The sequence below is a fragment of the Rhagoletis zephyria genome, unplaced genomic scaffold (assembly GCF_001687245.7).
Source record: "Rhagoletis zephyria isolate East Lansing unplaced genomic scaffold, Rhagoletis_zephyria_1.1 Rzeph_scaffold_05041, whole genome shotgun sequence".
NCBI classification, from domain to species: domain Eukaryota; kingdom Metazoa; phylum Arthropoda; class Insecta; order Diptera; family Tephritidae; genus Rhagoletis; species Rhagoletis zephyria.
This window is the reverse complement of record NW_016162124.1, coordinates 3,544-16,437: the sequence shown is the minus strand read 5'-3', so window position 1 is coordinate 16,437 and position 12,894 is coordinate 3,544. Positions and strand designations below refer to the sequence as shown.

At 35.3% G+C, this 12,894-nt stretch overlaps 2 protein-coding genes across 2 annotated transcripts; both read right to left on the bottom strand.

Annotated features, from left to right (window-relative positions):
• Window positions 1-7,560: 7,560 nt before the first annotated feature.
• On the bottom strand, window positions 7,561-7,842 carry LOC108371527 (uncharacterized). Its single transcript, XM_017627109.1, has one exon. It carries the CDS (start codon window positions 7,840-7,842, stop codon window positions 7,561-7,563), a length of 282 nt encoding a protein of 93 aa, XP_017482598.1.
• Window positions 7,843-10,275: 2,433 nt separating this feature from the next.
• Window positions 10,276-12,684, bottom strand: LOC108371526 (homeobox protein 2-like; the record flags this gene model as incomplete). The annotated part of the gene is made up of 4 exons (XM_017627108.1): window positions 10,276-11,073; window positions 11,748-11,837; window positions 11,912-12,490; window positions 12,568-12,684. Coding segments are annotated over 4 exons (1,584 nt in total), but the record flags the coding sequence as incomplete, so codon positions are not given.
• Between the last annotated feature and the right edge of the window lie 210 nt (window positions 12,685-12,894).

Below are 12,894 nucleotides of genomic sequence, written 5' to 3'. Positions count from 1 at the left end.
CTTAAGTTTAAAAATTTTACAAATGATGAGCAGTAGTTGCCAAAAGAAGAAGAGGAATGCATTTCACGTGCTGAAAAGTAAATCAACAACACTGGTGCAAGGCAGCGCCACATTGAAGTACTCACAAATGTGAAAGTTAATTGCAATCGCAGTAAAATAGCGCAAACAACACTAAAACTTAGAGAATAAATTATGTGAAATACTTCCGTTGCATTGACTTGCTTGCCGTTGCATCCTTAAGGTGAAAATAGTTCTAACTTCCGTTGTCTGCACCCACCCACAAATGTAGTTATGGAAGGGACTAGCCCTGCAAGTTGTCGTTGGGGCGGAACAAACGAAAACAAATTTTCCAAGCACTCAAACAATATTTCGCATTGTAATTAAGGTCCACAGAGAGAATTTAAAGGATAGAGATATGTATATGGGTGGAAAATAAAAGCTCTGCCTGCATCTTTAGCGCATAATTTCAAAAATGCCAAATGCTGAGTTGTGCCTCTTTTGAAGGCGGTGTGCGATTTCTCCTAATGCATAATTTATTCGCATCAACAACCTAAACAAATACAATTCAACTTCTAAGCATATCTTTCGTTGTGTTTTTTTTTATGTTTATGTTTTGTAAGCATTTCTGTAAACATATGTATGCTGACATGCCTACTTTTCCGCTACCTACTACTGTCTATATCTTTTTCCTACGAAAATCAAATTGCGGTAAATGGGCATTTTCCCTTTTCGGCTAAACCTGACAATGGGAGAAATTATTACCGTTGCTATTTACACTCAAACATTGTTTTGCTCCTTTACTCCCTCTCTTCAACTGCATTTTGCTTCGTACAAACCTCCCAGTTAGCGGCCTTAACGCATCACGGAATAAATATTGCCTAAACTTTAACAAAAAAAAACCCTTTTCAATAGCGCAAAAAAGGCACAATTAAATATACAAAAACAAGAAAATGTTTCTGGGAAAGGAAAAGCACAATCGTTGTCAAAAGTATTACAAAAAGCTTTGCCAACCTTCCGACGTAATTAAATGCATATATTTAGCAACAAAGCATTAAAAATTACTCATACGCAGCGGCGACCCTTTTGAGAGCTCACAATACTAACGAGGGGCAAATGTTTAGGGGCAACTGAGCCAATGTGAAAAATTAAGTAACAACTCATGAGCCGCGCTTTTTCGCTTTCTTTATGCACTAACACTAAAGCGGTAAGCATCCCTGCAGAAAAAAAATTATCAACTGATAAAAATAACCCACTTGTAGTTAGCTTTTTTGCGGAATTTCTATAAAATATATAACTAACAGGAGTAATGAAGGAGATTGTTTTCTTTAAACGAGTTTCTATTTAAATATCCTGCACTTCGCAAATACTTTTTCAAATTGAGGACAAATAAAAGGAAGATCGAAATTTCATATTATCATTTTGAAGTTATGTTTGACGGAGTTCGAGAATATGGGACCACCTACAGCAGAATATGGAAGCAAATATGAAGTGTAATAAAATAAATAAAGTAAATAAAAATATAAAAATAAAAAAATATTTTGTTTTTCCTATTGATATTTTTTATCCGAAAGTAGTTAGTTACAAGTTAGTTACATTAAATGCAGAGGTAACCACCCTTGACTACATCCAATGCACCCTTGACTATTTCGCGGCCATCGCCATAGAAATATAGTTAGCTTTCGTCAAAGAAAATATACAGATAATAAGTGACTTTTAGCTCCTTCCTAATCAACTTAAAGTTAGCTTATAGTTAGATACATTTCCTGCAGGGATATGCATTGCTTGTTGTTGTGGTTGTGAAGTTTTCAAAAAACTTTCGGGCAACGTCATCATCGCCGAAATGTTGCTGCTCCGAAGAAGTTAGGTTATTACTTTACCACATAAGTCATCATAATTTGCGCATGAAAGTGCAGAGTTGGTATTTAAGCAAAAATAAAACTGTTAGGCAAAGTGGCAGCGTAGCTACAAATGTGGGTAATTAGTTTCCACATATGCCAAACTTTTCTGCAGCCAACCAACACGCAATTAGCATCAACACCAGAACTGACACTTATACCCAGTGATTCAAATACACAGCCGTACTCATAGCATAAGTATGTATGAAGTCAATGGTAGCAGCGGGTGTGTAGAGTAAAAAATTTCGGAAATTTCATTAAACATGCACAAGTAGGGTAATCATATGCCTCTACTACTTAACCACAAATTACACCACCTTAAGTCTGCAAAAGCAAAAAAAAAGATGTAAAGTAACAACAAAGCGGTGAAAAACAAAAAGTACAAACACGTGAGCTTAATAGGCTTGTAATTAGAGCAATTTGTAAACTTTTTACTTTACTATTCGTTTGTGTTCACCTCTAATAAATCAGTTTCTCTTATAGATAATAAGAGAGAAAGCGCCGAAACAAAAATGAAAATTAATAAATATGTAAACCATATACCTCAAGCTTCGAGGGCTTATTTTCAAGACCCTTCTACCTGCAATTTTCACAAAAATTTACTTCTGCTTTACAAATCCACAAAAAAGCGCGCTAACTTTTGAGTTCTGACTTCAGGCTCAGATCAGTTGATAAGTTGATAAAGATCAGAACAAATTGAAGAGTAATAATCGACTGATAAACTATCTCAAAATACCTTTTTTCTGCGCTATTTAAGCTAATATGTATGTATGGTTATGATAATAACTTACAACTTTCAGAAACGTAGCCCTGTTTGCAAAATGTGAACTCGAGTAAACATAATTAAAATAAAAAAATATTTTTAAACTTTAAATGGAGAACCTTCAAACCTGTATCAATTTTAAAAGGTAAAATTTATCTTCTGTTTTCCACTTTCCATCTTACATTTTTTTGTTTACCAAAATATCGCGTTGGTTCAAATGTTCAGAAGAAAATTATAAAGTTGGAAAAACATGCTTAAAATTTTTCCAGAGAATTTTGCCCCATTCAATATTTTAAAGTATGTTTTTAATTACATTCACTTAACTCGCGTTAAGCATCCAAATATGTGCGATAAAGCACGCAGTCAAACCATACATACATACGTACTCATACACAAGAAATCCACTCGTTTTTATTTTAACCGTCTTCCGCCTTCCGCAATCGCCATACCATTGCCACTGACGGTACATATTTAACCATCTGCAATGCCAACATTGGAAAAGCTAAGACATGGAATATACATAAATGAATTGCCGAAAGTAAAACACCTTCCACACATGCATGTATACAACTTACCTTCCACAAGTGCTTATGATTTCCAGTCAATGTTGCACATTCCAGTGAAATTATATTAATACAGTGGCTGTGAAATTACTTTTAGGGGTGGTGAAAACACAAGCAAAGGATGTATAACAGTTTTGTACACACACAAATACACATACGGCGTGTTAACCCGTTACTAAGCACAGAGTCTGTAGCATAACAGACGAAGAGTTAAGACTCTAGGATCATTAAAATGACACACTGACGCCGAGACGCCTTTAACAGGGTTGCTACTGACGAGAAAAGAGACGAGAAAAGATACTTACCATCCACTTGAAAAAAATCGACCAAATCTGAAAAATATCTACCAATAACTTTTTTGAGTTATTTTATTAAAAACTATAGATTTGTTAAGTTTCTGAGTCATTTCAAAAAAAAAAGTGAAATTTTTACTAGGAACTTTTTATCTAATTAATGATATGGTACTTGAGATCAGTTTCCTTTAACCAAAAGCGAAAATGATGAAACTTAAGGTAACAACGAAACTTCATCATTTGAAAAAACTTCAATTAGAGTTCTTATAGACAAGTACAGTGACTCTAAAAGCCCGCTTGCTGATAATATTTTATCAAAAAATCATTACGCGTTTTCATTTGACCATTCACAACTCGTTTATTTTTCCACCGATTTTCTTCGTTGGTAGCTTGATTTTTTCGTAAAAGAAAAGTTTTAATTCAAATGAAAAAATTTATAAAAAATCTGTTATCTTTTAAATTTTTTCTCAATAACTGTCATTCAGCAAACATTTTTACATAGAATTCATGTAAATATTTTTCAGGTCGGGGAATTTTTTATTTCTGAAAACTTGCTTTAGTTTTCTCGTCCTTTTTAACTTCGCTCAATTTACCTTTTTCTCCATTTTAATTGGGAAAAACGTTGATCTAAACTTATCAATCGCTTGTTGACCCTACTGTAATAAAAATGCCATATTTTAACAATTTATATTTATTGGGTAATAATTTTTAAATTTGTATTTACAATTCTCGTAGGCCAATATGTACGTATATTAATTTTTAACTGAAATATTCTTGTGTCTTTGTACAATAAACTACAGAATCATATTTTTTAGCTAAGGTTTTAAATTTTTTTAAATTTCAACCGTTTGACTTACATAATAACGCGAAAGCCAGCTTTGAAATTGCGAACATCTACAACTTTTTTTCAGAATAAATTACATGTTTTAAGAATAAAATTGCAATTTTATCAAATACAAAAACCCAGTTAAGGCTACATTTACACTACTACAAAGCTTGTTTTTTATCCAAATGGTAAAATTGGAATTAAGCTCGATAACGACGAAAGTCTCAAAATGTTTACTAATTCGTCAAAATTCATTTAAAATTTTTTAAAATCTCTCCAGTGTTTTGCAAGTTTTTCGTTTTAAATGATATATTTCAGAGGTATGTAAAAAATAAAATAAATCTGAAATTCTATGAAAATAAAAAACAGTACTTATCGCCATCTGAAATGCAAAAAACGTAACAAACATAAAACGATGTGGGGACTTGTAGTTCCATGAAATCCATCATATCAATCAAAAAGTGAATTTGGAATTTTTTGAATTTCAGCGAGGATATTTGTTGCGTTTTTTTTTTTTTTGAATATATTTCTTTTTTTTTCTCTATTTTTTTTTTAAGGCAAGAGGTGGTCCCATACTATTTTTTCAGATCCGATCATTGTTATACGAGAATTGAAGTCGGTTTTATTTTTTTTCATAAAAATTACTTGTTTTTTTTTAATTTGAAAAATTTAGTGCGTTGATTATCCACGTTGAAATTGGTAATGCATTAGTAGAGAGCAGAATCGAATGCAAACCGTTAGAATTATGTGCTTACAATCGAAAGGAGCCTATGAAGAGTCGGAGGGCCGCGACTAATTTTTTGAAACTCTGATACTGGACAACTTTAAAAGTGCTCTGGGGTATAAAAGAAATCGATCTATGTAGGTGTGGCGGAATTACATAAGAAAGCCACTTATTTAAAATATTACGATGTGTGCACAAAAATGCGAATTCATATTCACTCGCGCCCCCTTTCTTATTCGTTCTTAAAATATTTCACACCAAAAAAAGTGACAAAAATACAACCTATGTACATTATACGAACCCTTCGCCCGATTTTCGAAAATCAGCAGGCAGCTGAGGCTGAAAATGTCCAATAAGGTTTTATTTTTTCGAAAAGGTCTAAAAATCTCTTTTTGAAATCGTTTGGTTTTGGTCGCGCGTTGTTATAAAACGGATTATGAAAATAAAACAAAAAACAAAACTTATACAACTTTCTAAAAGAAATAAATATTTTTTTTTTGTAACCTGCCTTCATTGGTTTATTTATTTATTATTAAAAATAATAATAGATTGGCGCTTACACAATATGTTAGTGTTTGGCCGAGTTTCTCCTCCGATTTGTGGCGTGCGTCTTGAGTTGTTACACAAAGCGGAGGGACGTAAAGTTTTACGCCTACTCCGAACCGCGATTGTATTTTTATGTGAAGCTGTTTTTAATGGCAGAGCCTGCCGAGGGGCGAAATAATTAGAAAATCACGAAAAAGAAAACAGCATGAAAAAAAAAAAACGTTGACGTTGGATTTTGTATTCTAACAACTGAAGGAAAGTGTACTAAAAATTACAGTAATGTTGCCATGTGTAAAAAAAAAAATTAATTCATAAAAGAAATTCTAAAATTGTTGGAATTGCCCATATGTACATATATGGAGGCCAATCATACGTAGAGACGTAGGCGTAGTATGGCACAGATCACTCATATGTCAAATATCTCAAAAATAAGAAGAGACACCAAAATAAATAAATTTTAAAAGTCTTATCAAATTAAAAAAAAATTAAAATTTTCGAATTTTTTTACCGATAAACAACATGAATTAAAAAAACATTTTTCGGTTCTAGCGCCCAAAGAAAAGCTTTTCTTGACGCAAGAACAGATAAAATAGGCGTTTAAAGCTTTTTAAAAATTTCACTGCGTTTCACGTTAAAAAATTCTACTCAACTAGACAATTTGTTCTGAATGCTCTATCTTGAAAGATTTAAAATACTGTTTTCTGTTTAGTTTTTTATCACTTTTTCCAAAATGTATGAGTAATGTTTAACAAATAAAAAAAAATTGGCAAATTATAGAACGCAAAAGAGTTAAAATAGTATACCCGATCGCAAATAAACACCTAATTTTATTTTAATACAATTTCTAAAGTCTATTGCATTTAATATGTTTGAATTTGATATGCTTGTTTTTATTCATAAGGCCCATTAATTAATTGATTTTAATTTTCATTGTCATTGCCATTGTCATTGTTGTGAATCATCGTCATTGTAATTGTTATTTTCGTTGTCATCGCCATTGTCATTGTCATCGCCATTGCCAATGCTACTGTCATTATCATTTCCACTGCCACAGTAACTGTCACTGTCATTGACTATGTTTATGTTTACATGACCTTCTTCCATACCAAAATATTTGTCTTCACCTTTAACTGCAGCTTTATCTTTATCTATGTCGTTATCTTTTCAATCCTACTTTTGCCTTATATTTATTTTTATCATTATGCTAATTTTTTCCCTTTATTTTTATTTTCAGCTTTATGCTTATATTCTTTGCTATTGTTAATGGTTCATTTATACTTTGTCGTTATCATTACCGTGGTATTCTTTTTTACTTTTAAGGTGTGAACATAGTGTTAATAAGAGAGCTAAAATTTAAACAATCGGAATGAGATTCGGATAAAGATTTCCACATACATACATATTTCATATTTACCGTCCATCGTATATGTCTAAAAAAATGTCCGTGAATCTAATTGACAGCCTCAACTAAAATCTATCAAAGCATCAATGCATTCTTTGCCACTCAATTACCATTCTGTTGTTTCCCAAAATTTTACAAGTTTCTAGTAGTGTAAATGTAGCTTTTTTTCAACGCACAAATTTTACACAAAACAAAAACTCGTATTACAAAATTCCTTTTCTCACCATCTCGATCAATCATTTTCGTTTAAACTTTGTGCAACTTGCAACCTGGCAAATTGACAAAATTTCGCACTCAACACACCTCTTCGCTTTCGTTTTGTAAAAACAATTCAAATAAATGATGATAAATCTTATCGAAATTACTTAACTTTTACTTAAGAAACCAAGTCTCTCAAACTAACAAATATTTTCTTTTTTTTGCGAGTACTTAAGTATCTTTTGGTTTTTTGCTTTTGCACTATTCTTTTTTTTTTTTTTACATCACTACGAAAGCGGTCATTGCACTAGATTTGTTTGCTTTACATTATTCCGTCCGCGAGAGACACCTCAGTCCCAGCACTCGCTGCTGGCGCCATAAAGCAAATTGTTCAACTTCTGTTTTGCCGTCACTTCGCCGGGCGCCCCATGTCCCGGCCGACCCCAAAAGGTGTCGAACGTTTCGAAGTGTTTGCTGCAAAGTTCGCGCTCCATTTGCTGTTCGGCGCACACCGTTTGTCGCTTCTCGGACATTTGTGTGTTCAAGTCGTGCAGATAGCGCATGTCTTGCGCTGTGGCAAGTCTGTAGCGGCATGCGTGAGTGGTGGTGGGCCACAAGCAGAAGTGCACCATCCATCACCAACGAAGATCGTAGAGTACATTGGATTCGTTGCAATGCGATTGAATTCATTGCAATTGCAGTTGTTTGTGTTGTTTTAGTGTTGCGGCAGAAGGCGAGTACAGAGAAGACGGGATTGACATCAGTGTTTTTGCTGTTACTAAATTTTGGTTTCTGCTTTGTTTTTTTGCAATTAATTTTGTTTAAAATTTCTGTTTAGTTTTACATTCCTAATTATTTTGCTATTTTTCATATTTCGATTATCTTAAATTTTTACATTTATTACAATTGAAATCGTTCTGTTTTTGTTGCAAAATTACGAAAAAATAAATGAACGAAAAAAATCAATAAGCGACGCTAGACTTTATATTTAAAAAAAAAAAAGTATGTTGAAAGTTTAGGTGAGTGCATTCTAGTTTCGCTAGTGAGTTTTATGTATGAAGTATCTATAAATGGGCTGGTTGATAAAATGGCATGAGATAGTGATTATTATTTTAAGCTAAGCATTTTATCGTAAAACTTGTTGTTTGTTATTATAATGGATTTCCTTATAAAAATTTCGTAATATAAAGGCATCCAGAGGCTAATCGCGCCAAAGAAGCTGCTGTTTTTCTAAGTGAAAATTAAAAATTGGATATATTTATTTTTATATAAATATTATGTCTCAATAAGGATGTCTTTCGAGTTCTTTCCTTTCGAATGTTTTGAGAAATTTTTTTTAATTTTTTAGGCTCAGCTGGATAGGTATAACCCTAGAGCTACTCGTACCCGGTAGGTGGAGCAGGCGTCCTGATACATATTTGTAAAATTTGTATATATAGTCCCCCACTTAATTCGGTATTATATAGAGATTCAAAATATGAGTTTAAAAACTCCAGCGGAAAGCACTTAAGGGGATTATGCAAATAAACGAAACCTAAATTGACGTTTTTTTGACGTCGCTTTTATTGGCTCGGGGTGTAACTATGTAATATTGATGCGCCTAAAAGGTGCAGCGATTTCTATTCTCAAAAAAAATCGGTCAGTGCATTTTACAATTTAACACGCCACTTTTAAATTTGTATGCCGCTTATTTGTTGTTTTTCACTCTTTAGATATTAAAGACTGTTTGAGATTTTTGCGAAATTTTTTCAGTACTCTCAAGGATTTTTTCGTGATTGGTGTCTTATTTTTTGCATTCTGCAAAAATTGTGTCAGGACATTTATAGGGTTTTCGGGATTTTCTGAGGACTTTTCGACATATTTACGGACCTATTACGGTGATTTTCGAGACTTTTCGGAATTTTCTTAGAGAATGTTTCGGGATCATTATCGATTTTGTCGACAATTTCAAATCCTTTTTTGGAATTATCTTTTTTCCACAATCCGTGATTATTCGTGTTTAATCTTTCAGTATATTACGGAATTCTTAATGGACATTTTGGAACCATTTTAAATTTTTCTAATTTTATTAGGCTCAAGGCACAATAAAGCTTTTTTTTAATGTTTGGTTATTCGGGATCTGTTAGGGTTATTTAGTGACTTTTCGGAACATATTGGCATTATTTCACTTTTGGGTCTTTTTTGATGACGTTTTGGGGTTTTGAAATACTACCGCACCTTTTAGGGTGATTTTCGAAGTTTTTCGGAATTTTCTTTTTTTGAACAACTTCAAATCTTGTTGTTTTTTTTTTATGAATATCCTTTTTTAAGTTTTCGAGGTTCTTCGTGTTTTATCCTTCGGTATCTTACGGAATTATCAATGGACATTTTGGTGGCCTTTTAATTTTTTCCGACTTTATCGGGCTTTTTTTCCCTCGTGTTTGCTTTGTCAGGATCTGTTAGGGCTATTTCGAGACGTATTGGTATTATATCACTTTTTGGACTTTTGTGTTGACCTTTTGGGGTTTGGAAATTTATTGCTCCCTCTAGACTTTTTTGGGATTTTTAGGGATTTTATTTTATCGGGATCTTCCATGCCATGGTTATGTGGGAGCTTCTAGGGATTGTTCAGGACACTGAGGTAGTTCTCAGGAACTTTTCGAGTTTTTTCCTTGGGCACTTTTGGACTCAAAATTTACCTATCAAGAAAGCCAGCTCGCTAACAACATGAACTATCTTCCGAACAGAGAGTTCCACTTTGATAGTCAAAGAAAAATTAGCGCTGTTTTTTTAGCATTGCTGTGTCGTTTGTTAATTATATTGGCCTTACATTGAGGTAAGAAATTTATTTACTGTATTCGGCTGCTATCGGCTTGATGCATGTTTCATTCGAAAAAATTATGTAGGACCTTTTTTGATTCCTTACTTGAATTCAACTCAGATGCTTTCAAAAAATTATCTACCTTCAGAATATACCTTGTTGCGAAGATAGGATTACAACCTAAAACTAACAACTAATGGGATTACTGTAGCGATCTGTTCCCGACCTTTCCCTTTTTACCTCAATTACCCAATTGAAATAAAGCTTAGCGAATATGTAAAGTGAATTTCTTTAAGCAACATGAAGTGCCGCTGCTACTATTCTCATTGCTGTTATTGCTGTTGTTTTGGTTGCTGTTGTGACAGTTGCCGATGATTGCATTGCTAAAATTGCAAATTTTGTTAGCGATGATGCGTTTATTCTTGCATTTGCTAATGCTGTTGCTATTGTTGTTGTTCATGTTGTTGATATTGATGTTATTGCTATGGCTATGGCTATGGCTATGGCTATGGCTAATGTTGTTGCAGTGTAGTTGTTGCAAATGCTGCATATATTTGCTACGATTAATCATGTTGCATGCGTACCTATCTTTGGAGGCGGTGCGCTTTGTCACATCCGTGCTGGACAGGCTGACTGGGCGGGTATTGGCGCGTCGACGTGCCAGCAGTGGCACCAATTCAACACCTTCGCCACCTACATTGGCACTGGTCTCTGTATTATTGGAATTGTTGTTGTCCATGGTGGCACCGCAATGGCGTACAAAGCGCGGGCAGTATTTTTGCTTTAAAGCGGCAGCTGTTGTTGTTGCTGGTGCAGTTGGATTTGTTGTAGTCGTATTGCTTTGGCCTTTGCTGGGTGAGCTTTGATGTGGTTTCTTTCGTGTTGCCATAGCAATGCCGCCACATCCCTTATTTGTCACGATGCCGGGACAACTGCAAATGCAGAGATCACAACAGCGTTGAACCTTTTTATTGGTACGCACTTTGCGGAATGTGGGCTTCTCGGCTGGCGTGACGGGATTATCTTGGTCAAGATCTTTGAGCATCTCCTTGTTGGTCCAACCCTGTGAGAAATTTTTAGGTTGTGGAAACTTATCACTTGTCACAAAAGTCAAATTAAATAAACTTTGTAAGTTCAATCAAATATTACAGTACAGGGGCCAAATTAAAAAAAAAAAGTTTTAGAGAGCTTAGTTTCGAAAATGCTTTTGGGAAGGGTCGTCACCGGTTTGAAAATGAAATTTCGCAAACAAATTGTTTAGGATAGGCTACTTCTTTAACCACTTTCCTGATCAAAATAAAATTTGGCCGACTTCCCAACGATGGCCAGGGTTTCGTAAGTCAGGGAGTAAAGGGCCCAGCCAGCTTATAGAAGAACGAAAAACGTGAACAAAGACAAAATAAATCTCTGGAGCGACTAATTCAGTGGCAACTTTCACTTGACGATTGTCGGCAATAACAGAGATTTCCTTTCGCCTAACAGCGATAACATGTCGCACATAGTTATTTGAATTTTAACGAATAGAAACTCGGGCAAAAAAATATGAAATATTGGATTTACTGGTATTTAATACGGCATTTTGAATAACTTAGTTTATAATTCTTTTTCAATAGTAGTGCAGGATAAGAAAGGAATAGTAACAACTTAAAAAAATGTCAGTAAGTTACCACACCCACATCAATTAAAGACTAAAAAAAAACTTTTCATTAAAGCTACACGCTACTAATATCAACTCACCAGCGACTTCATGAACGAACTGCCGACTGTCTTCGGACTGCGCCACGGTTTGCCACCAGGACCCGCCTTACCCCAGGGATCCTTACTTGGCTGAAATGAGAGAGTAAAAACCGAAATGGAACAAATAATATCATTGCCTTGTTGGTTTAGTATCTGCAGCTCACCGGCTTTTCCAGCTTGGCAATGAGCTTCTTCTTGCGTGGCGAACCCCTCAATGCCGGTTGTGCGTGTATGCCTTGCGCCAGCGGGCACTTGTCACTGTCCGACACCACAATCTTTTCCAGCAACGGCTTCCCCTTACCACCTGCAGCAGCAGCACCGGGCTTGTAGCGCACCTCAATGTCGAGATGTCCTTTATTGCGAAACGACATTGATGGGTGATCTTTGAGCGTTATATGCAGAGTCTCACCATTTTTCGTGGCGCCCAGACCAACACCAATGCCACCGCTGCTGCTGGCCGCCGCATTGGTGTTGGTGGCACCTAGTTTTGCGCCAACGCCAACATCGCCGCCAGCGCTACGTTCACAAAGGGCCAGCACACTGCCCGGATGGCAGGCCTCTGTAGTGGTTTGTACGGTATGCGTGTGGGTGGTGACGTGCGGCGGCGGCGGAGGCGGCAGGGGTGGTATGTGATGATGCAAGTGATGGTGGTAGCATGTGGCAGGATCGTGACACTTTTTACGCTGCGAGAAGTAGTCATTATAGCGACAGGGTTGCCACGAATTCAGCCGATGCATTGTGCTCTGTAAAGGCGCGAGCAGGAAGAATTAAATACTCGTCGAATGGAAAATTATTACTTAATACAGATAGACTTATTTACAATTGTGGGCGTGGAATGCAGGCCAACTGCTGTGATGTCTTTGCGTCTGATATCCAAATTAGGCGCACCGCCGCCAGGACGACCCCAAGGATAATGCTTCACAAAGAGTTCGTAGTACTGCGACGATAAGAAAGCGAAATAGAGAGTTGCGAAACATAAAAGTAAATAAACAAATAGTTTAGTGTGTGCACTATGTACTCGTCGAATAGCTGAACTAGGTCAGTAATACACACTTTGTTGCTACTTGCATTTTATTATTATTTTGCTTTAGCGAAAAACATTTGCACAAACCCACAAGAACCCAGAAAGTCTTTAACATTTATTGTT

Bases quoted from the DNA above. Each gene is read 5' to 3' on its own strand.
- LOC108371527 (XM_017627109.1), bottom strand. From the start codon at position 7,842: ATGGTGCACTTCTGCTTGTGGCCCACCACCACTCACGCATGCCGCTAC.